We start from the raw sequence: 24,717 nt of genomic DNA, 5'->3' as shown, positions 1-24,717 counted from the left end.
CCTCTCCCTCCCTCCCTCCCTCTCTCGCCCTGTCGTCGGAGCACGCGGACGATAAGTTCGTTAGCTCGAACTTCTGGGCGGCGAGCAGTCGGGTTTACGACAGGACAGCCTCGGGCGATCCTTCGTCCTGTTAGGAGCTCCACCTCTTTCCACTTCATCTTCTTCGCGCGAGCGTGCTCGCGCGAGTTACGTCACGCGGCCGTATTTATAAACGCGTGTCGTCACGTGCCCGAGTTAATTTCCTGCCCCGACGAGTCACCTGCCTCACCGACTTCGACTTCGAAGGTGAAGCGCGCGCGCGCGACGGACCCGGTGTCTCGCGGGGCACGCGAGACCTCGGCGGCGGCCGCATGGCCCAGCCAAGGGGCCCGGTTCCCACCGAGATATCATCTCACGGTTGGCCCACTTTCGATTACGAACGTATACTCATTAATCACGAGTCGCTGCGCGCACATCATCGAATTATGAAACTAGCGGTGGCCGATCGGCGTCGTCGTCGTCGGCCGATCTACTTGGCGATTGGGAATAAGAGAGAGAGAGAGAGAGAGAGATCTTTCCGGTCGCGCGACCGATATCCTGTCGACGGTGTACGAGTGCGTCGAAAGCGAGCCCACAGCGTTTCGAAACCACGTTGCCCAATTGGTCTTGTCGTCGACGTGCTGTGATCGTCTTGAATTTTACAAAACCGCGTCAACTTACTAAGGAAGCGGTGAAACCCACGAGACGTCGTTGGGAAGAAAGGAAATGCGCTCGAGCGAACGTTTAATTGATTAAACAAATTGTACGATTGAGTTGATAATGAGTCCTGGATCGATTCAATCATTTAAACTGTATACGCCGTGATGTGACTTATGATCATACACGGTGAGGATTTTATAGCAACGATGACTGTCGAATTTGTTTACTATTTTAAAGAACTATTAGAGGATATGTTAAAGTAGAGAAGAATTTATACGACAAAAAGGCTACGATATTCTCACCGCACATGACTTTGGTCATATACCGTGTGGACTTCTTGTTCAGCCGTAGCGTAATTTCTTCACAATTGAACACGAGGTTTCTTTAAACCAGAGATGACCAGAGATGAGAGCGTCGATTCAGTCAATCCGACCGCTTTTTCTCAACGCGCAGCAGGAGGTCACTTTCGCGTTCGTCGTGTAAGGACGACAGAGCGTATTGCGAATAACCCTCTATTCTCGCGCGTTTCATCTCGCGAGAAGAGGTAGAGGGGGGAGGGGAGGGCGATCGGGAGATTCCATGAGCGGGACGATCCTCCCTAGAGCTCGCCTCGAATCCGGCCGGGACTTTCGCAGCGGCTCTCTCGAGAGTTAATCGCGGCGCGATTAACGGTCGTGATTGCGACTCGCTCGGGCGGCCGGCCGGTCGGCCCGCGATGGGCCCAGGATCCGAGGGGCGTACTCGATCGTTTACGGGCCCTCGGCATGCTTTTCCTTCACGGAGCCGCGCAGATCCGAGATACGCTCTCCCTCTCTCTCTCTGTCTCGTCAGTCCAGAGGCCAAAGAAATCACGGTGAGGGAAAAAATTCCGAGAAACTCGCGCGAACGCGTTCCCCAAGTTACCAGTTTTCACTTAAAACGCGCGCGTCGAATATGCGCGATCTGTTATCGCAGTAATTGTGAAATAATCGACCTCGCGCTACGTCGTCCTCGTCGGCTCCTCTCATTTACCGCTACGCCTCGCACTCGATAATTTGAGACTCAATGCGCGCGCGCTCGCGCGCACCAGAGAGGCGTGAAGTAATAAGCGCTATTTCGAGATAAATACGTAAGTCGAATGTAAACGCGAGGCTGCTCTGTAACTCGTTTAGCCTACGCGCGCTGCTCGAGAGACGAGACGAGAAAGAGAAAGAGAGAGAGAGAGAGAGAAAGACAGAGGGAGAACGGCGTTTTTCCGGCTGCGGAGAGCAGCGTAAAAGCGGCGAGGCTCAGCTCGACTCGACTCTCGGCTTTTCGTCGCGCGCGACCGCGCGCTCACGATTTGCGGACGTTTAGAGGCAGTCCCGTCCCTCTATCCCTCTTTCTCTTCTCTCTGTTTCTCGGTATCGCAAAAGTATCTCGTTAGATGCGGCGCGCGAGTATTTCTCTCGCGGGTGGAGCGGAGGCGTCGGAGGACGCCGAGCGAGAAGAAGAGCACTGCCGGCGAGAGAGATCGGAAGAGATGGAGGAGGAGTGAGAAAGATAGAGCGGGAGAAAGAGGGAGGGAGAGAGAGAGAGAGAGGCGGAAAGGAAGAAAGAACGGGCCGAATACACCTGCGGATCGAGACGGCCGGTCGGGAGAGAGAACCAGTCGACGCGGAATAACTGGTATTAATACGTCACGTAATTACCGTGCGAGGGGATATATACCTGTGTGTATACCTGGCGTTGCCTCGGCGGGGCGGCCGCTTCGAGCAGGCCGAGGGGAGCCGGGGGGAAGGGAGGCTGCCATAACCGCGCGAATACGCTCTTTCGCGCGCAGCACACAGAGCTCACGCACATATGCACGCGCGTATGAGCTCACGCACGTACCGACGCAGGCACGCACGCACGCATGCGGGAGGGCTCGCTTTTAGACTCGCGGAAGATGCCGGGAGAGAATGCGCGAGTCGTGCGCGGGGCAGTTTCCAGGCGAGCGGAGGTCGCTCCGGGCCATGCTTCTGTTCCGAGCCATTATGATAATTTCGCCGGAAAGAAGGTTACCGACTTGGGCCGTCGGCGACCACTCTTCGGTTACCAGAGACTCACGGCCGTCTATCCGTCTGTCCGTTCTCCCGTTTGTACGTTCTACAGGAGATCGCCTTTATTGGAATTGTGAAATTGAACCTATCTTGCCATCTCATAGCCCCTACCGTGTTGTAGAATCAAAGGTTTAACATGGAGCCAAGATCGAAATTTTGCCTCCATGTTACCTTTCATACCGATTAATTTCACAATTCCAATAATATAATTTGACAATGACAATATCTTAAATTTCCATTTTCGCTGTTTCAGCGTCAACAGCGAAGAAAAGTAATTTGCGAAATTTTTTAGAGTAATACTCGAGTAATTATTTACTTGAATTTAGCAGTGTTTCTGTATAGTTTACAGGAGATAAATAAGCGCAAATTATCTTTAAACGCGTCAAAGCAGCATCAAAATTTCATCTTGGGTTCGAATGTAACGCGCGACCGGACGAACGAACAACAAACGGCAGCGCGGCTCGCTATTACGCGGGCTCGCTAATTCGACATTGCTATCCCGCGGCTGCAACCGCAGAAAACTCCCTTGCTCGACCGATGATTTAGCTGTGTGTAGTAATAAGGACACTTTGTAGCGGACCCCGTCGTTACCCGTACACTTCCTCGGGGTTACGCAGATATTTTCAGAAGAAACTTGGATTCGATGCCTTAGGACACAAGCACGGCAAGGAGCGCGTCTCTCTCCCTCTCTCTCTCTCTTTTTCTCCATTAGTTAGAACCTTGGTGCTCACGCGGAAGAAAATCTGCAGAGTCAACTCTTGTGAAAACTCTCGAGGAAACTCCCGCCCCTCGCAAATTAACACGTTGATCGCCGCGTTGGCCTCCGTTTAAATTGCACGCACAGATGCTTATCTTGCGATTGAATTACCGAAGATACGGTAAGTAAGCACAGTATATCTTTCACCTTTCATCCTCGGACCTCTATTGGTCGCACACAAACAATTATTCTTAAATATAATTAATTACCAACGAATATTAAATGAGATCGCTGATATAGAAATCGTTCGCAAGGAATTAGGCGCGGTGACTGAAACTTCGCGAGACGGGAGAACAAAAATGCTCGACAGTGCAATTAATTACACTTTATACGTAACTTAATGAGACGCGGTGGTACCGCAATGCCGACCGCCGGTGACCGTCGCCGCATTCAACGTGTTAATTGTGCCGGTCCGGACGAGCGCGACGTCGAAGAGTCGAGCGACGGCACACGGGTAAAAATTATCCGTCCTCGTCGAGCGTAAATCCAATTATTGCGACTTTCGCACGCGCTCTCCTCGGAAAAGCGGATCCGATCGAGCCCCTCCGTCCGTCTGTCCGTCCCGTCGTTTCGCCGAGCCGCAGTATTCGAGCGGCCGCGGCGGGCCGCGCGGAATTTACTGCTCCGACGGCGAAATTTATTATTGATCGGGCTTAACGACGAGAGCGCGTTCGCGTTATCGCGCGCGCGATCGACGGCGCGCCTGAGCGATCCTCGAAGTACGGCTGACGCGTATGAAATTTATTACGCTACATTTATCGCAATCAAGACCGCGCGCATCGCCACGCCGCGCTCTCTCCGCGTATTCCGAGGCGCATCTTACCGTCATCGTCGTCCTCGTCTATGTCGTCGTCGGCGTCCCGACGTTCCCCGCGTTGCCGTCTCCGCGAGATCGAGATCGCAGATCTTCGTCCGTCCGGGATCCTTCGCGGCCTGTCGCGCCGTTACGAGGCGTGTATGGCCGACGAGAAGGACGAAGGAGAGACCGAAGAGGAGAATGAAGAAGAGGACGAAGAGGAGGACGAGGATCGAGAAACGTCCGGGGAAAGAGAGCGAGAGAGAAACGGAGACGGACTTCGCGAAACGGCCGCGCGAGGAGAAGAAGAAGAGAGAGGAGACGCGCGCGAGAGGCAGGGCAGGAAGGGAAGAGACGGAGATTGAGAAAGGGAGAGGTCGGTGGAGGTTACAAGGTTACACGCGTCCAGAACAGGGCCCCGCGCGAGCGAGCGAGTGCGCGCGCGGTGAGGCCCGCCTAAGGTTCCCACGGTGCCTGCTCGCGGCGAGGCCCCGGCTCTCTCGCATGCTACTCCACGCTATGCTCTTACGCTATACGAGCAACATTAAGGTTGAGGAAGGCATGGAGAAACGAGCGACCCGGGCGAACTCGTCGAGGAACGACGAGGAGGAAGAGAGAGAGAGAGAAAAGGAGAACGAGAGAAAGGAAGATAAAGAGAGAGAGAGAGAAAGAGAGAGGTCGGAAAGAGGTGGAGCGCGCCTCGATAAGAGAGAGAGAGAGAGAGGCGAACGGGAGGAGAAGGCGAAGGTGGGACCACGCAACAATCATGTACGCGGCGCGTTATTAATATCTGCTTTCGTTCACCTCCGCCCGCCGCGGTGATTCGTAAGCGCGGGTCTCTCTCTGCCGAACTCGCTCTTGTGCGCGCGCGCGACTGGTTCTATGAGCGAGCTCTCGCGCGCGCGCGAGCAAGTAAACGAACGTGTGCGAGGGAGCGAGCGAGTGAGCGAACGAACAAACGAGCAACTAGAGTTTTATGGGTTAGCCCTGCCGTGAATAATGCGCCGGCCGTGCACGCCGGCTCGCGTGCGTGAATTACGCGCCGAACGTGGGACTTCTCGGGGTCCCTCCTATATCTCTCTCTTTCTCGCGTCCGACTATGAGATGGCCTCGTTCCGTCGCGTCCGATTCGCCCGACGGTGATTTTTATCAGAAGCAAAAGTAAAAGAGAGAGAGAGAGAGAGAAAGAAAACAATGAAACATCCAACGACAGCGGCGGTGTACATGTCCTCGCCGATCACCCGTGAAACAAATGGGCCTCATAGGGCCTCGTGAGCGTCATCGGTTACCCAGACACGCGACGTTCAACAGACGCGCCCCGTCCGCTACGTTTCCGTTAATCCGCCGCATGCCCATGCGATGGCCACGATGATACGCGCCTGGTATCGTCCGGAGATTATACCCGCTCGTTAGACGTTAATATCGGGGGCCCGCGTGCGTCTTCCCCGGGCTTCATCGGGCCCCGACGAGGAAAGGCGGAGAGACGGGGAGAAAGAAAGAGAGAGAGAGAGAGGGAGAGGCAGCGTCCGCCAAACAACTCACGGTTTACCGTGGCCAAACCACCGCCGCGAAAACGCGAGTAACGCGTCGGTGCGGCGGCGGCACGCATCGGCCGCGCGCGCGCGTACGTGGGAGAGTTTCTTCATCGTTGGAATTTCTCCTCGACTCTCGGACCCGCGGTGGCTCCTCACCGATGTCCTTCCAGCTTTCCGGCCTGCGCCTTTGACCCACTGTCCGTCAAACCCTGACCGTCCCCCCTCCCCGCCCCGCCCCCTGTCCCACCGTAGCGGCGAAACGCGTTTTCTGAGCGTGATTCACCTGGCCGAATCGCTGGCTGGTCTCGCGCGCGGACTGTCTCGCCGCTGTCTCTCTCGCGTGTTACGCGATCCTGAAAAATCGGTGGCATCCTCGGTAAGACCGGGAAGCCGGGTTAGGTTCCTCTACTATAGGGCCCGGCGACGCTTTCCCACGCTGTTTTACGTCGATGATGTCGACCGATGATGATGATGATGATGATGATGATGACGGCTCGCGGAGACCGAGCTCTCTGTACGCGCACGAAAGACAGAGGCCGTCTCTCTGCTCTCTTCGCGGAGAGCCCCGGTGTGTATCGCGTGTTCACGCGCCCGTATTCTTCTTACTTCATCGTACACTTCTTCTTACTTCGCCCGTAATTTTAGACACACGCACACACACACACACACACACACACACACATCACGTGTGCACGGAGAAACGCCGATACAGGCGATTGGAATCTGATTTAGTATCATCCGGCATGACGCTTGCGGGATAAATATCTCGTCTCGACTCGAGCTTCTCATGAGAGATTTATCATCCGCGCTATCAGATCGCGAGATAAAACGCTGCGGAAGGTGCGTGGTGAAAGTATGGATTTCCCCCGCGTCTGTGCGCGTGCACGAGCCCAATGATATTATAAAATTATTAAAGAATTTAAGTACCCAGTTTCTACCTCTTTCTCTCTATCTCTCGCGAGCGTGGAATTTATGTCCCTGTCGATACCGGATACGTCGCGGCTTTGTCGAGCTTGCCGGCGTGTATCGAATCGCCGCGTGAATGTGTAATCAAGTTACCGTACGTACCGACGCGAGCGGCGGTGATAAATGGCGATTTAATGAAAGCCGGCGCGCGCGCGCGCGAAAGAAAACCTCGGCGGCGGTATCGCGAATCCGGTACGGCGCGTACGAGTTCGCGGTTTCGCGACCGGTGGGAGGTAGGTGGGGGAGGCGAAACGTCGAGACAACCACGGTGTGCTCTGAACCCCGGTCTCCACTTATTGGCACGTATTCGAGGGAACGGTGTAATTGCCGCATCGCGAGTAGGCGCCGGTCGTACACGGAGTAAGGGAGAAAAAGAGAGAGAAAGAGAGAAGGCATCAATTTTTTGGAATTCAATTCCTTGAAAAATTTTATATTTTACGTATTATGCACTGTATATCAAGGAAATAATCCTCGTAAATAAATAAATAAATACATAGCTCACATTTCAGCTCACTTTATCAGGAAGAGCGGCAGCTTGATAAGTACCAGATTGCTCGTCTCTCCCGATGAAGTTACCTGAAATGTTCACGAAACTTTGGAAGCAAATCCACAAGAAGCACGGCTCTAGCCCGGAGAAGCCAAACTTAGCGGTATTAATTATATCGTTGACTACATCGGTTAAATTATCGTGTCCGAGCTAATTTGACGAGAAGAAGAGAGAACGAAATTGCCATGTCTTTATCGCCGTCTGTACAGCGACGACAAAAATGTGAGAGCAAAAATGGATAAGCGAATCGAGGGGAAGATGACGGCGCGGCATCGTGAGATACCAGTCGAGGGAAATTTAATTGGGCGGAGCAACGAACGACCTCGATACGACTCTGCGCTCGCAGCAAGCGATTCGAACGTGCAATTAATTATTTTCGTGGCGCTAAGAGGCATCCTGCGGTATCGCCGCGCGTCCCGAGTTTCCAAACGCGAGTTACAGCCGACGGTGTATAAACGCGCCTCGCTCACACACGCCGGAGATACGACGTTTTCACGAAGAAGACGTTTCCGCCGATCGTAATTAATTATCTCCTATTCATTAACTTGCAGGAAAATGTGTTTATCGTTTCTACGATCGATAAGTGAATCCGAGTTGAAATTCTGTTGCTACTTTATGTTTGCACGCTCTTAAGGATCGTTTGCGCCTATTTAGACGGCTTATAGATTAGTGAAAACCTACTTTGAAGACACTTGTTATCTTCTCTCGTGAACCTTTAATTCTACACTGAAAGAAAATATATTTACAGAATAAAAAATAAAACATTTTTCTCTCGGTATAAAAAAGGTGTACAATAGTATGAATAAATATGTTATTAATATCTCCGAATAATTTTTTAGGGGAAATTTAAAACATCATTATAGGAATTCTATCATTAGAATTGAACCTATATTAACTCCTACTATGTTACAGAATTAAAGGTTTAGCGAAATTTTCAACTCGGCAATCGCACTGGCGAATCGTCCGTCGTGAACGAACCAGTGACTACACGAAACGTCGCTGAAGCGCGCGTACGATCGTCGTTATTGAATACCCGAAATCTCGACCGGAGGATGCGCCGCCAACGTGAAATAATCATAGGCGAACGCGATCAGGAAAAACGAACGGTGTGAATATGTATGTGTGTGTGCGAGAGAGCGCGTATCGATGCTGCGCATAAAGCCAGCGCACGAGCCTTTTGCAGCTGAACTTTCACATTCTGATTGGAACAGCGAGCTCGGCGCTCCGAGAGTCCCTGAGGTCACCGTTCGTGTTGACCAGCTGCTGTCCTGAGTCCGAGAGTCGTTTATTTCCAGCCGCGGAATGGTCTAATTTTAGATTTTAGAAACAAGCGTACGAAGTGGCAATAATTATACACACATTTTCGCCTTTCTCTCTCGCGACGTCAAGGAAAGGGCTCGTTTATCAAGCTTTCGTTACTCCTAATCCATCTCGAGTCTATTTCGATATCGCGTTTTGTTCTAGTCGATTCTGCAAAAACTAACTTTTCAATCATTAACGCGTTGAATGCCACGCTGATTTCCACTAATCATACGAACGTCTAACTGATGATTACGTAATTAAAGGCGCAGTAAATAAATATGATTCACGATATCTCTTATCTCGTTTCATTGGTTTTTTATTGGCTGCTTTATAAATGCAATTAATTATATTTTATAGGAAATTTCAGACAAGACACGGTAATATCGCAGCACCGGTCACTGTTGACTCCCATGGCTCTCAACGTGTTAATAGCATACTTAACATAAATATATTACTAAATATATGTACTGCATTAATTATAAGTGCTGAAATATCGAAATAAACGCAAGCAACACGATATTGTCGCGAAACAAAAAATATAAGTGGGTATTTCCACGCGGATCGGTTGAGAGGAAAAGTGAAAAAACAATTCAGAGCGCGAAGGGTTGATAAAAATTTAAACAGGCTTATCGGGTAGATATTAACGCACTGGTTATCGCAATGCTCATATACCTCGCGCGAAAGTAGTTTCGATAGAAAAGAATATTCTAGAATCGGCGTGTAGTACTCGCGATTCTAACGTTCTCGCGCGCTCGCCAGTTCGACACACGCCGTCGATGACGAGGCGAATCAGGAGCGCAAATTGAATTCAATGTCGAATATCTGAGGACGCGCGCCGCCTCGTCGAATATTCAGAGGCGGTAATTCAGCGTGCGAGCGTGAATCCGAAGAAAATAAAAATAGGCGCGCGTTGACGATCGAGTGGAAAAGCGGCGGCGCGCCCGGATTGGCCGAGGATGAACAAAAGGCGCGAGTTTACGCGCACAAGGTGGACCTTGCACCGCTGAATATGCATATCGGACTCGGCCGCCGATCGTAATCCCCCACAGACGGTGTCAGGCTCTCTTGACCCGACAGTTTTGTCATGGTAATGCGTCTACTTTGTATTTTAATGCTCGGAAAGAGATTATACGGGTAAATATGGGGAAGTATGGTCGCTTAGCGCGTCCCGACAACCGCACGCTAGGAAGCTCTTCCGCGATCGATAGACGTTTTTCGACTCGGCGAACGGTACATCCTCGAGTATCCTCCCAGCGACGTTGACGCTCCTTCCAACGAGTTGAAGTTTCGTTCCTTCCGAATTTCTTTCCCGCGGATTTCTCGCTTTCTCATAGATCTTTCTCACGGAGAGAAGCGGCACCGAACACACGTGCATTTCTCTGAACGAATCCTTGTACCCTCGGGCACGAAAACCGAAGGAATTCGCGCGGAAAAACGGCTTTCCTTCCGAAACTGTAAAACTATACAACGAATCCCCGACAAGCGGCGAGAATCGTTCCGAATGGTTCGTTCATCTTTTTTTCCCCTTTATTTCTAAAACGTACCGTCTATGTATGTTCCTTGTTACTCACGAGACGGCGGTGGAAATCGAGGCAGAAGTCCAATTCAGAGTGCGGCGGACGACGGATCGAACGTCCATACCGCGCGCGTCCACCTCGACGGTTCTCTCGGAAACGGAGGGGAGAAAAAAGAAGAAGTAGATCGCGCATGACGACCTAGAAAATAGCGGCGGTCAAGTGGAGCAGAGCGACGGCGCGCGCGTGCGGTGCCATTAATCGTAATTAGCGTTGGAATCCCGTCAAAGTCGTCCACATTTCCACGAGCCTTTCCGCAGCCTCGGGGGATGCGTGACCGATCGAGTCGTCGTTATTGGCGCGCGAAGCGACGCGAGGATTCGCCGCCGCGGCGTCGCGTATTGACGTTAATCTAACGGTATTCCGCGCCGGTTCTCGTCCGACCGATTTTTGCGCGAGTCACTCTGAGTTCCTTCCATACGCGCGCGCCTGCCTTCAGGTGAAACGGGAGTGATTTTCCATCGACACGCCACGTGACACGCCGATACGCACGAGCAGCACGAGGCTTGGATCGCACACGATTCGCTCAGAACGCGAAGCTTTTTTGCAAAATCGAATGAAATCTCGGGCGTCGCGCCTAACTCAAACGAGTGAAATCTCTCAAGTTCGAATCTGGACATCTCGCTTTTCTTACCGATCGGTCTGGTTACTTTAATCCGGCACATCAAGTAAAGGGACTCTACTTGAACGAGGAAGAAGAAGAGTTCGGTTGAATCGATGATCCCTTCGCGGCATTCGAGTCATCATGAAGTCATCCATGCTTCGCGTCGAAATCGGCCGCGGTGGCTGGGATGAATACGCGCGCGCGCGCGGCAGCTCGATAAATCTAACGGACGGTTTCCCAGCGGGCCCGGCAAAAGTAATGAGCATCATTCGCGAAGATAGGCTGATTTTCTCTCATCAATTACTTCCTCATCGTGCGCCTGTTCATCGGCGAAACCCGCGTATTCGAGCGCCGCCGTACGATCGCGCGTACTCTTATCCCCCGTCGCGGATAAGAGCAACGAGAGGGAAGAGCGTCCGGGCGAGGAGAGGCTGCCGCCTCTTCCCCGGCTGTGTCGAGAGAGTCCGGCTGCCGCGGCCGGATTACTAATCATTTCCCGGGTCCGAGAAACCCCGCTAATTGATTAAAGTCACGATCCTGACCCTGCCGTAATATCGGCAATCTCTCGCCGGCGCACGCTGGCGAAGACAGAGCGAGGGAGAACGAGATAAATGGAGATGAAGAGGGAGAAAGAGATAGAGAGGGGGGAGAGGAAGGCATTCTCTGCGGAGTGGCCGTCTCGCGCGCATTTTTTCCTCCCTCTTCGGCCTCTTCTCTCAGAGCCTCGTGCCTCTTTATTTCTCTCTCTCCCCCATCTCCCCCTCCGTCGTCCTTCTGCACCCCGCCCTCTCCTGCCATTTTGGCTCACCCCGTGGTCGCGCGCGCCTTGCCCGTGCTCTCATCCGCATCCTCCTCTCTCTCTCTTTCTCCCTCCCTCCCTCCCTCTGTCTCTCCTCATTGTTGCGCGCCGTGTTCCACCCCGACCGAGGGAAACAATGTCTAATTTCAGTTAATGCGGCCATAATGGTGGCCGTCGTTGCATCGGGCCGCGCGCGCGGAACTTCGACGCCGGGAGAGAGAGATAAGTGAAATCCGCGCGCCGGCACGGCGCACCGCCGACGTCCTCCGCGCGCGCGCGCGCGTATACGTGCATCGGCGTGCGGCTGCACGTGCACACACACACACACGCGGGGTGTATACAGCCGTGACCGGCGCGCTGGATTATCGGCTCCTCTCTTCGGCGGATTTCATAACTGCCGGGGATCCACGCGCTTGCGAATGTATACGATTACCTGCGACCAGGGAGGAGGGAGGGAGTGATCAGCCGGCCGGAGCGTCGATCGATCGATCGGTCGGTCGGCCATAAGATCGGGCGATCGCGCGCGGCAGATAGATTGATAAGTCTCGGCTCTCTGGCACTCCGAACGCGAATACGTCGGGCGGAATTCTGGGTAACGTCGGTCGCGCGGAGGCGGTCCCGCTCGAAAGGATCCCGTGAGAACATCCATGCGATTGACGCGACCGAACGCCGGTTCATTTTCGTTCTCCGTGTGCGATCGAGTGCGACGCAATGACTTGGCCGTCGGCGGAACGGGGGCGATAATTGCGCGCGGCGCGATGAATTTATTAACGAGTCGCGGATACCTGCATAGACATTTTTCCCGATTATCCCATATGCAGCATAAGATCTGTTTATGTTTCCCACTTGGAATCTGCGCTCGAGGATATGCTTTTCTCAGGTCGGTAGAAGTCGATATCGTTTCGCCTGTTGAACACCGCGTGTTAAGCTACTCTGGAGTCGCGAAATTAGAGTAAGTAATCTGATATGTTCGTTGTGAGAAAAAGAGGAAAAATGAGAAGGGGAGAAAAGGGAAAGAGACAGTCTCGTAGTTAGCTGGCGATATGATTGCCGTCGGAATGTGATCTTTATTCGAAGCGATAAACCGTTTAATCGGAGGGGAAAAACGCAACGAGTAATACGAGAACGCGGCGGGATTGCGTAATTATTAGAATATCGCGAGTAACCGCGAACGGTTGGGAAGAAAGCGAAATGCACCGACGGACGGACGGACGAACGAATAGACAGACGGGCTGCGGGCAGGCATATACAGGTTAGAGCGAGTGATCGGCGCGAAACGCGTGCAAATAAAGGACGTGAGAACGGGAAGAGAAAAGGGAAAGAAACCGGCGGTGCGACGGCGGCGAGGAGAAAGAGCGTGAAAGCGGAATGAGAGGCAGAGAAAGAGAGAGAGAGAGAGAGAGAGACGAAGAGAGAGCGAGGCGGTTCGATACATTTCTGTTGTGCAACGCCCGCGTAATTATAACGGGCGTGCGGGACGGTCGTTTGATAATGACTTTCTGAATGCAGGTCTCCGACGATGAAATTAGGGTTATTTGCCTCTCGAGTTCTCTCCGCGTCTCCTCTCGGCTCCCACCACCTCCTCCTTCTTCTCTTCGTCGTGTGTTCCGTCTCCTTTTGTCCCGGCGTTAACGAACGTTCGGCGATACGTGTCCTACGTATGCGCGACCGCCTGAGGGTTTGCGAAATACAGGGAAAATGTCGCGCGCGGTGGGCTGGGCACGGTTCTTTCGAAAATGTGCGCTCAAGCGAGCTTCGTGATCCTTTACCACCATTTCGTTCAGTTTGATTTCGGTAATCGTGCGCGAAGCTGGAAGCGCGAAATCTTTACGATTCAGCGGCGAATAAATTGGGACGTCGGAGAGCCGCGATGTGTTTCACTTGTTACTAGCTGGTCGGCGATTCTTTCGACATTATTTCATCGGTATACGCGTAATGGAAAACACGCTCGAGCGTAAATAAGTTAATTACCGCGGTATGCGTGTATATATTACAGCGAAGCGCGGCCATTTTGACGCTTACGATATCGAGCGTTCTTTTCCCTTCTTCCTTGCGTCTCTCTTGCTTTTTCTCTCATCTCTCTTCTTTGATTCTTTATTTCCCTCTCGTTTCTTCCTCTAAGCAAAGATGCCGAAGAGGCGCGAAGTAACAGCTGCGGGTTGTAAAATAAACAGTGCAGATTTATTGCGGCTACGGGGAGAAACGTGCGCGCCGCTGAACGAATGCGTTTCTAAGTTCCTCGTTTTAACGAGCGTATTAAGTACGTAACGGAGCCTTCTAGTCGCGAGTGCTATCGGCGCATCGCGATTGGTACACTCGATAGCTGCGCGACCGGCTGAAGAGCGCTCCACGTGATAAAAGCTGATCTCCAATTCCGTACTCGCGCAGCGGAAAAAAAAATCGACTAACAAGACGTGTACTACTACTGTGTGAGCGCGCGCCTTTTCCGCGAGAGGAGTCACGTCGACAGGAATTCGGAAAATCTCAGACACGGTACCGCGTCGCGTGGAAATGCATTGTGCGGGACCAGCAGGGCGCACGGGAAAGTAATTTAAATGCACGCTAAAGGCCACTTATTAACATACCGAGGTGGAGATCCTCCACGGGGTTACACGAGACCTCGTGTACACTGAAAAATGAGTTCGGCTGGGTCTACACTGAGAAAAAAGATTAGAAAATTGATTTATGAGATATAAGACTCATTTTAGAGATTTTAGGAAAAAGGTTTATTTCTGGGGGAAACAAATCTTATATCCTACAGATACATTTGTAACTACATTTTGCTCAGTGTACCCGACAATGAAAAAGCAGCTTTGATTGAAGGAAGCAAAATTTCCAGTTTTCGTGAACCAAATTTCGCCCTTACAATCAGGAATTCTGTTTCCTTCAACCAAACTCGTTTTTCTTCAATGTGCAACAGCCTACGTGAAAGAATTGCTCCGTCAGGAGAACGATTTTTTACTAAGTGTTACTGTAGCGTCATTGAAATAATCTCACACACATATTGCTATTTCCTGGATTGAGATCAGAAGAAGATACATCTGATGCTGAAATGACGATAATTTTAATGGAATTTCTATCGGTGTATCCTTCCTGGCCGGTACCACGGTGATCGATTCAAGACTCGCGACGCGACCGCGTGTCCCTTCGATCTCGACGTTCGTTTTTGGAAGAAAGTGCACGGCTTCGCTAGGTGATAACTCACGCATCGTCGGGCGCGCGTGTGCAAGCTCACACGCATATACACGCATATACACGACACATGCGCATGCACCATCACCATCGTCGTCATCATCATCATCTTCATCATCGTCATCGTCGTCGTCGTCATAATCATCATCCTCGAATAGACAAGAAGGAGACAGAGGAAGAGGGGAGAGCGCCGGTCCCGGAGTAAACGCACCATCCCGTCCCGAGCGCTCGCAATTAAGGGTTAATTAAATTGAGCGGCTTCCTAGATTTCTGTAATCATCGCGGACAGTATCTACGGGGTAATCTTCAGCGCATCCTGTCTGCCTCGAGGGCCCCACGGAAGGAAGGGGCCCCCGAGGTAAGGTCATGCACCCCGCTGACCTCGGACCATCGTCTCTCCCTCTCTAGTCCTCCACTCTGCCTCCCCCCCTCCTTCCTTGCCCGCCCTCGCCGCGCCGTCGTGCTCTCTCCTCCTCGTCGCCGCTTGCTCCTCTCTCGCTCCTTCAGACCTCCTTCCCTTCTCCTGCTCTCTTCCTCGACTTCCCGTCCTCCTCCCGTTGCTGCCGTTGCCGCTGCTGCTGCAGCTCCTGCCGTCGCTGCCAGCAACCCCTCTTGCCCCTGTCCCCCCCCNNNNCCCCCGTTCCTCTTCCTTCGCGGCCATCCGCCCTTCGCGCACTCTTCTTCTCTCCTTCCTCCTCCTCCTCTTCTTCTTCTTCTTCTGCTGCTGCTTCCCCGCCTCCCCCTATCCCCTCCCGCCGCCTACTCTGCCCTTTTTCTTTCTCTCTTTCCTCGCCGTGCGCCTTTCGTGCGAGCGTATACACGGCAGAGGCCAGGTGAGTGTATACAGAGTTACGTGCCCCGCGCGAGCGACTCGAATTATTATCAAAGACCGGAGCATCATCGCGGATAATGGGCGGATGTCGCTGTGACAGGGCAGAAAACGCGACGTCTTCTCCGCGCTTCTCGTGTACGTTCCTGTGGGAAAAACTGCGCCGCGGGCAAACCGCCACCCGCCGACGCCACCGCCGGCGGGTCTCGTGCGAATAATCGTGCGCGAGCTTCTTTCGCGAAGTGCAACAACGTCGCTCACGATATCCGAGAATGCGCGCCGACCGGGAAGTGCCGAGCGAAGGGAGTCGAGCAGGGGGAAGAGAGGAAGAAAAAACGACCGTTTCGATCTGGCCGTAGCGAGGATAGGCATTAAGCGCTACTTAATTAACCTTCTATGCACGAGTCTCGATATTGCCGCGTATAAATTGTGGCGGGTCGGGAAAAATGCATAACGTCATCGCTGATAAGCATTAAGAAACTGTGACTGATTATAGAGGTATCGGATTTGAGGATTTTTTTGTGAAAAAATCCGCACGAACGATGCAATATTATTAATTCTACTACGGCTACGCGGCAAACGTCGACTTTCGTCCTAGTCGGTCTTTCCCGATCAGCCATACTAACGTATCTGGAGCCTGACGGAGGGACGCGAGACACGGTTCGAGAGGGGCGAATAATTCCAGTTAACTCGTTCACCCGGTGCCGAGTGGTCTCCTTCGCGTTTTCCTGGCGACGGCGATCGCCGGTCAGCGTTTCCCTTGTCGATAGCCGCCGACGCGTGCGGCCGGTCCGCGCGAAAACGCGTGATTTAGCGGGTTTACGATCGCGGGACGGACGGACGGCCACGTCTCGGACGGAAGTGGCCACATACACCTGGGCAGCCCGAGAGAGCCGATGACCAGCGCGAGCGCCTCCTCTCTTCGCCGTGCGCGCGGCGGAACAAGGTTAGATGTTATCGGCCCGCCGCGAGTAGCCAAGTTCAAGAACGGAGGAACGTGGAATCGCGGACGGGGATAAGGCGTGGGAACCTTTCCGGTCTTGCCACGAGCAGAGCCGCAATTAAAAAGTTTCTGCCGCGGCGGAGCGCGGCCGAACGCGCCGCGGAGCTGCCTCGCCGAAATGACCTCTTCTCGTAAGAAACGCGCGCACATTCGGCGCGCTTCCAGCGATACGCTCCGCGGAGACTCGCAACAGCGATATTTCCGAGAGTCGCGCTTTCGGAGGCGCAATCTAGGAGAAAAGTCCGGTGTGTGCGGCGGTATTTAATCGAACAATTTTATCCTCTCGTTAAGATTTAAAACATCGCACCTAATATCCAGTAACGACTCATATTAGCCCATCGTTCCTATTCATTCTTATTGATTATATATCATCGGAGACTTTATATCTTTCGTTATTTATCACGTTAATATTAATCCTTTCCTTATGACAGAGCAACGATTTATATAAAATCTCCGCTTATTCGTTAAAGAGGTGTCGAAATATTTTGCGTAATGCCTTCCAGCTTATTAACAACCGGCCACTACCAATCACCGTAACAGTGAAGAAACGGTGTCAACCTTTTCCGGCGACACAATTGTGCATTTTTCTGCATACATTACGTATTAATATGAATGATAAATAGAGTGACGTAAATTCCGCAGCTCGATCGAAGCAACAGACGTGATATCGGAGAATCACGAGAGCTCGATTCGACGAGGGCCGTGTGACGGAGAGTTTAACGGGTGATCACAGCGAGTCGCATCGCGCGAACGTTATCATCGGATCGATACCTCGCCGACGCGACGTTTCTCCAGATATCGGAATCAGACAGTCGTGAGAAGGCTCGTTCATGGCGGGCGAGAGAGGGCCGGAAAATGAAATCGCGTTGAATATACCCCGCCTCTTGGCACTGCGAATTATTCCTGGAGAGTGGTGAATTACGAAACATATGTTTCTAATCGAAGGACAGCGCGACGAACAAACGGAGACGTTTTCGCCGTCGTGCACTTCGATCCCGACGCACGGCACGCGTGTATCCATTATGCCACTTCGAGCCTTCGTTCAAGGTGTCGTTCCATATATCGGAAAAATATCGCCTCGTCACCGCGACTTCCCGTTTTCTTATTGTAAATAACCCGCAAACGCGACACAATAAGCAGTCAGATCCCCGGAAAAATATTGCATACGCCAAAATAACACTTTTCTTTTACAATAACTCGCGTCAAACGAGATTTTTACTTTAAATAGTGACTTCAAAAAATTCAACATTGACCGAAAAAATTCATTGTGAAATTTATATGCGAAAATGATAAAAATACAAACATTTTTACATAATTTGTAATGAAAAGTTGCCTGATGCAACATTTTCAAACTTATATAACGCATCACAGGAATCACTAGATACTCGTGTTTAATATTACAAACATGAGAAACATATGAATTGATCGCAAAATCCGTTTACTCTTTTAAGCGTTCTATTGCACCCGCCATTGTCCGCTCTCTGCCGTGTGTGATTGTAAGATATCATTTTTATTTTATTATTCCTTTATTCACGAGTCATGTAATTTCAGATTGTGTAATACGTATAACATATCGTACAAAAAGGATGCGTTCCCGTATAAGTAAATAAATAAATAAATAAGTAAATTTTGTGGAACATCCGGTCGGGCGGAGAATTTCATTGATCTCGGCGAAATTAGCATCAAAGGAAGAAAGAAATATAAGAAAAATTGGCGCTTGTAATGTTTTCCCGAAGAACTTACGTCGAACGAGTGCGACGCCGTCAAGACGGCTCTCGATGGGATCACCCGGCGAGGTCTAACGCTAATAAATCCGTAAGAAGGGTTCAGTACAGTGCATACCTTCCCGGCGCATGCCCATCTTCAGGCACTTCTTCAAGCGGCAAAACTGGCACTGGTTCCTATGATGTTGGTCGATGGGGCAGTTCCTGTTCCCCCGACACGAGTACGTCAGGTTCCGCCTGACGCTTCTCTTGAAGAAACTCTTGCAACCTGCAAGCAGAAAGCAAAACGCTCGTATTAATTTCGGTTCCTCGCAAAAAAACCGCTGCAGCTTTTTTCTCTTTTTCTCCTCTTTTCCCCCTCGTTCTACGATCAATTTCCCGCGACCGATTCGAGCTGCTTCGACGGAGTTTTCTCTATCGAGCATCGATCGAGCATCGCGCGGCCGATCTTTCGACATAAACATCAAATACCGTCTCTCCGATCGAGAGATCACGGACGTTCGCTTTAAATTAATTCACCCGCCACAATAATCGGCGTAATCGCGGAAGATAGCGCGCTCGCGCGCGTACGATCGGCGACCGATGAAGCGTGAAAGGTGCTTGTCGGCCTGAAGATTAACGCGCGCTCCTTTCTCGAAAAAATGATTACGAATCTTTGCATTTGTATGCGCGCTTATTATATTCAGATAGAAACAGGACAAAATTGAAGTCAAGTGATTTGAAGACATTCTTTAATTGTGAAAAAAAGTTTAACGTCTGATAAACTATATACAACGTAAAAGCGAATACTTGCAATTTTCAGAAATTTCATCGTGTCATTTCCAAGCACGTTTCTTTTGATTATAATTTATTAAAAAATCGAGTTCTGTCGGTTGATAGGATCAGCCTCGATAATGAGAGCTTATATCCTGTACAGATTCCTATTGATAGAAGCGGCCGTACACGGGCAACCGTGAACGCGACAGGACTAACACCTACAAGAGTAACTCGTTAAGTTTCTCTCTCGTTACCGGATAGGCGTTTCGACGTGCGTGCACGCGAACACGAATCCACACGAGCACCCACACGCGCGCGAAACGGCGGAATTGCGTAGCGCGATCGGAAGGGAGCGACTGCGCTCACTAAAGGGGTATGCAGGCGGGGGAGGGGGAACGACGACGAGATCCGATGATACGTGATTACGCAAATTCTGTAACATGCACGTTGCAACGACGACGAGACCGATGCACCTTGAGGTCAACGCGGGGAGTTGAGTTACGGTGGATGCACGATCCGGCCGTCGCGAGAGCGCACGTAGAGGCAGGTACGCGCGCGGCTTCTTCTTATGAGAATGAGACGCGCACAGCGAGCGGCGTACCGTCGAAAGTGCCGACGGACTCGATCACGAAAATCCTATTAGTAGTTGTCCCGACGAGATCGAGCGCACGCCGGTTGCTCTCTCCCGGTCGGCCGATCAGCCCGGCCGGCGAGCTTTCGCCGCCGATTATTCCGGGATATCGATCCGCGAGATCGACGTGATCGATGATGCCCGGATAATTTCGCGAAACGCGCGACGTCGCACCTCGCGCTCGACGGAAGAGCAAAGGAGAACACCGTCGCAGATCGGGAGAATCGGTTTCACCGAAAGTATCTTCCTCGGAGAGCGGGTTTTAAATTCGTCGGAGAATTTGTCGTTGATTTAAAAAAAAACATGAGAATCTCTCCGTTCCACAGAATTTCGTTAATCGTGTCTAAATTATATTTTCATGAGACTAGATTCGCGTCTTCGGAGCTTTCCTCAGAGTTCTCTCTTACTGAACGCCTGAATTATTCTCGATTTTCCTTCCCCAAAGCAATAGTGCGCGGATCGCATCAGCTTATTCGTGGAAAGTGGCGAATTTCGACGGCGACCGGCGTGTATCGCAACGGTATCGAGCCGATCGGTCGGTCGCCCTTTGATTGGCGTGCGAATGGCCGTGCTCGCGGCTCTTTAATGAGCGGTTAGCTTAATTGCGAGTGGTAATAGGGCGGCTGGCAGGGAGGGGCCCCCCGATAAAGAGTAAGAACTGCCGTGGGGTGACGATGACGCGGTGCGACACAATTCAATTTAATAAACAGCGAGGCGAGCAATAACTCCGCATCGTAAAAGCACGTGGGACACGCACGTGAGCCAGGCAGGGCCGGCGTGCGCGCGCGACACCGGGGTTAAAAGGTGACTGAGCCGCGCGTTGCTTTTAATTAAAACGGACTCTGTCGAATAGAGAGCTTGAGCACGCATTCACCTGTGTTCGCGGCCAGTCCAGCGAAACAAAGTCGAATACATTTGCGTTGAAATTAATATCACTGAGATATAATAGATAAATAATAATAGATATGGTGGACGGATCGATAAAAGACAAAAATAAAGCAACGAAAATGTACGAGCGATAGTGTCGTCATCCGACAAGTAGATCTCGTCTAATATACGAACGGAAATGTTGCATCGTCGGAATTTCGGTCCAACATTAATCCTGACAATTTCGTCGAACTTGAAAGACCAGTCGAGAATTTCTCGAGTTTCGTCTCGGGTCGGTTCCTCGTTCCCGCAAATTCATCAAGTGTCAATTAAAATCGTGCACATCCTGCATAATAAATGATTTCAGGCACCTGGAGACATATGCTGTCTTGACATTCCGGCGTCTTGACTTCCCGATCCAGCATCCTGCTCCCAGCTGCCATCACGGCACTCCGGATGCTCATTCGTGGCATTGACATTAGCGCTGACGCTCGCGTAGACTCGATCGGAAGAACGACGAGCGATAATTATCGCCGATGACAGCCCGGTCAAATATTCGTCAGTGCATTAATCACCGTTTCCATCAGGCGATTAAAATATTTCGTAGACTTTTATATTATTCAATCGTTCGTTAACACGCGTTTTTTTTTCGATCGATTCGTCGTGAATGAGGAGATACCCGAGCCAAAATTTCGGCCGGCGTTCAGAATTCGTTATTGTTAATGATTTAATCATCACTTAACAAACAATCGACCCTCGGGACGAGCAAGAGATACTTCGGACGTTATTCGGGATGTTATCGCGATTAACATTTATCAATCGCCGGTCAGTGTCAACGCTATCTCTGTTGAGCTAGTCGCAAGCGCAAGATTATCGCCGAGCCGGCGAAAGGTGCCGTCGGTTCTCGTACTGCGCAACGCCATTTGTCACGTAATTTAACTAATGACACCACCGGGTTCGAACGCCGATGAGATGCGTAAGCACGTCGCTACGAAATTACACACGGCACAGCCGGATATCGCCGAGTTCCTCCGTCGCGAATTTACGCGGAATTGCGCCGGCGAGCGAGGATAAAATTCGCGCCCGAGCGATGGGATTACCTACGACGAGATCGCGAAGAATCGCGTGCGCTTCCATAAGGATTACGTGCGGCTANGTGGGGGCGGGAGGGTGGGATCGAGGCACTCGGAGGTGTAGCGAAGTCGGCTATCGCGATCGATGGCACGACGTGTACACATAGATAAGTAGTTACCGAGCTAAATCGGCAATTTATATCGTAACAGGACGCCCGCTGCGCACGAACTTTCGAATCGAGATAAAGAGAGGTGGCCTGCGCCTCTCGAGCCGCGATCCGTAAGTCATTCGCGGCCTCGCTCCGCGCCTGACGCTCTCGTTTTCTCGCGCCCGATCCCGCGGATCCCGCGCGGAGGCATCATTCTCGCTCTCGCTCGCTCTCTCTCTCCCTCCCTCCATCTCTCACCCTCGATCTTTCTCGCTGTCGAGAGATAGAGGACGCGATACCGGTAACACGAACGATCGCGTAAGAAAGGCGCGAGTCGTCGCCTTGATCCGGGAAGATGAAGTATCGAGTCGAGCCTGGAGGATTTCGGCGCGTGATAACCGGCAGTTGCCGGCTCGTCGCCGTTGAAAACGTTTAATACGCTTATTTCGCTTCTTCATTTCTTATTTCGCTATTCGTTGGGTTTCTTCTCATTTTTTTCATTAAGCAGCGAGTTAATTTATATTTACAGTGCCCCTGATAATGAATCACAGAGCAATCGGTAATATGCTATGTTTTGTTAATAATAGCGGTTTTTAATCGGGGTCTAAATGACCCGAGGTAATCGTTTACGTAAAAGGAAATAAGGTGACTACTGGGTTAAGCGAGTTGAAATATTTATTTTTTTATTTATTCATTCATTCATTAAAAAAATATGAATTTCAGGATCAACGATATTCGTATGACATAATCAGCGAGCGAAGGTTTCCCGTACGAGGCTAAGAGAGGAAACGAGCTCGTCGAAGACGAATCAGAAAAGCGAGTCAAGCTCGTAATAAGCCGACGAGTCCTCGTCCGAGACGTCCGAGCTCCCGGCTACTCGACATCGTCGTCGTTGTCGTTATTCCTATCGTTGCCGACGTCGATGTCGCCGACAGAAACGACGGCCACGAGGTGAGGCGGAGGGGGGAGCAGAAAAAGGCAGAAAGAGCCAGGTCGCTATAACTACAAATTGCATCGTTACACGCAAATTACGCGATTACTCTGTGCGAGCCAACCACCGGACGACCACGCAGCATATGTGAGCTCCGTAGTGGCGCGAAGGAAACGAGAGAGAGACAGAGGGAGAGAGAGACGAAGAAAGGGGAGAGGAGGAATGAAAGAGCGAGTGAGCAAATAAGAAGGGAAAAAGAGACGGACGGAGAAAAGAGTGAGAGAACAGGGGGGGAGGGGGGAGAGCAGAGAAAGAGGGAGAAAGAGAGTAAGCTCGCGCAGCGCACAACTACCGTTTATACTTTCAGATTGCAGCTTGCGCGCTCGCCGAGCTCAAATTGCTCGCGTCATTGAATTTTCATTGCACAGGCTAGTCCTTCGCGGTCGGCGTGTTCCAAGTGCCAACTCTCTCGGCGGGACGAACCCTCGTCGCGAGCGTGACGCCCGGCGAGAGAGCGCGGCGGATGTGCCCTCGCCCCTTAATCCGTTCACTCGGACTGACTGACGTCGTAAGGCATCGCTTTCAGCCGCGGATTAAGGTACTCGGGGGATGCTCGTGAATCGACTTTCGGCCGTTCTGAATATTTCGAGACGCTGCGGAATATTTCGGTTTAAGGGCGTCTTCATCGTTCGAGTAGATTCGCGAGGAAATAGCGATCGCGTTCGTGTTTTTTGGGGGCTGACAAAATGTAACGAATATTCCAGTGAATAAACGTTCACCGCGAAACGAAAAGAGTAATCTCGCGATTGACAGATGTCATATTTGCGTCACTTGCGTCGCTAAGTAATTTCTCTCTGATTTTAATGAATTCATTCTCGAGGAGACTGGACACGCTTCGCTTCGCTTCAAACGTGCGACTCCTCTGAGGGGAAAACGAACGAAGAGAATCGATATCGCCTTAACTGAACACTCGATCGATTCCCCTAATTAAGGCGCCAGCTCGCGACGGAAGAGTGAGCACGGCGCCGTGTCCGCGGTTTCTGTATTAACATCGCGAAGACAGAGCGAGTGCCTTCGGTTTGCAAAAAAGATGCCGTCGGCGGAGGGCCGTCGTAGGCTCGATCGGCTTATTGCCGTGCCTAATGAGAAGTTGATTTAATTTTAATAGGTCGCGCTGCTCTCCCGCAGCCGCCGCGGTAATTACATCGAGCCGCGCGAAACCGACACGAGGATTCGAGCGATCGATCGACCGACCGACCGACCGATCGATCGTGACACGTGTGCAAAACGAGAGGCAAAGAAGCATCGATTCAATGAGAATTGGGATAATAGCGTGGCGAGTGAGAGAAAGAGAGGGAGGGTTAAAGTGCGCGTTGGACAGCTCGACGTTGCAGTCTCAATAAGAAGGAAGCGACTTGTGTGCGAGAAGATCTCGCGAGAAAATAACTATGCTCGCGCGGAGAGGCGAGTAAAAAGGATGCAGGAATGCGCGAGAGTCGTGGAAAAGGGAATCCGAGAGTGGAATGTAACGAAACGCACGCAGGTAGAGAGAGAGAGAGAGAGAGAGAGAGTGATGAAGGAATATTAACTCCTCGAGAGTTCTTTCTTAATCTCCTTCCTTCTCTTGTTCTCTTCCTTTCCTGCCCAGACACGCGACGTTTCGGCTTTACCGTAACAACGCGGAGCCGCAATTTCCGAAAAGAAAAAGAAACGATCCCCGTCTCTCCATCTCGCTAATCACGATCTCGCGCGAGTCGGGCATTACCGTCGCGCGGCAACGAATCACCGGTTGTTTTCGTTCTCCGCAATCGAGAGCGCGCGAGCACGCGTTTTTCTTACAACGAGCGTTTCCGCCTGTCATTATTATTCGTGCACGCTTAGTCGCTTAATAATCTCGCGCGCCAGTCAGCGTTTCGGAGGGTCATCATCATCGACGACGACGAC

General features: G+C 51.5%; 1 protein-coding gene across 2 annotated transcripts in view; it reads right to left on the bottom strand.

The window, feature by feature from the left end:
• LOC106746901 (COUP transcription factor 2) overlaps positions 1-24,717 on the bottom strand; it is a 121,137-nt gene that overhangs the window by 77,301 nt on the left and 19,119 nt on the right. The window contains exon 2 of one of the 2 annotated variants that reach the window (XM_014624040.1): positions 18,476-18,634. In XM_014624040.1, coding sequence (XP_014479526.1) covers positions 18,476-18,634 — 159 coding nt within the window. The remainder of the gene's footprint in view (positions 1-18,475; positions 18,635-24,717) is intronic. The other variant, XM_014624050.1, reaches the window with a different exon arrangement.

The sequence above is a fragment of the Dinoponera quadriceps genome, unplaced genomic scaffold (genome assembly GCF_001313825.1).
Source record: "Dinoponera quadriceps isolate SergipeBrazil2010 unplaced genomic scaffold, ASM131382v1 scaffold192, whole genome shotgun sequence".
Taxonomy (NCBI): Eukaryota; Metazoa; Arthropoda; class Insecta; order Hymenoptera; family Formicidae; genus Dinoponera; species Dinoponera quadriceps.
This window is presented reverse-complemented; position numbering and strand designations above follow the sequence as displayed.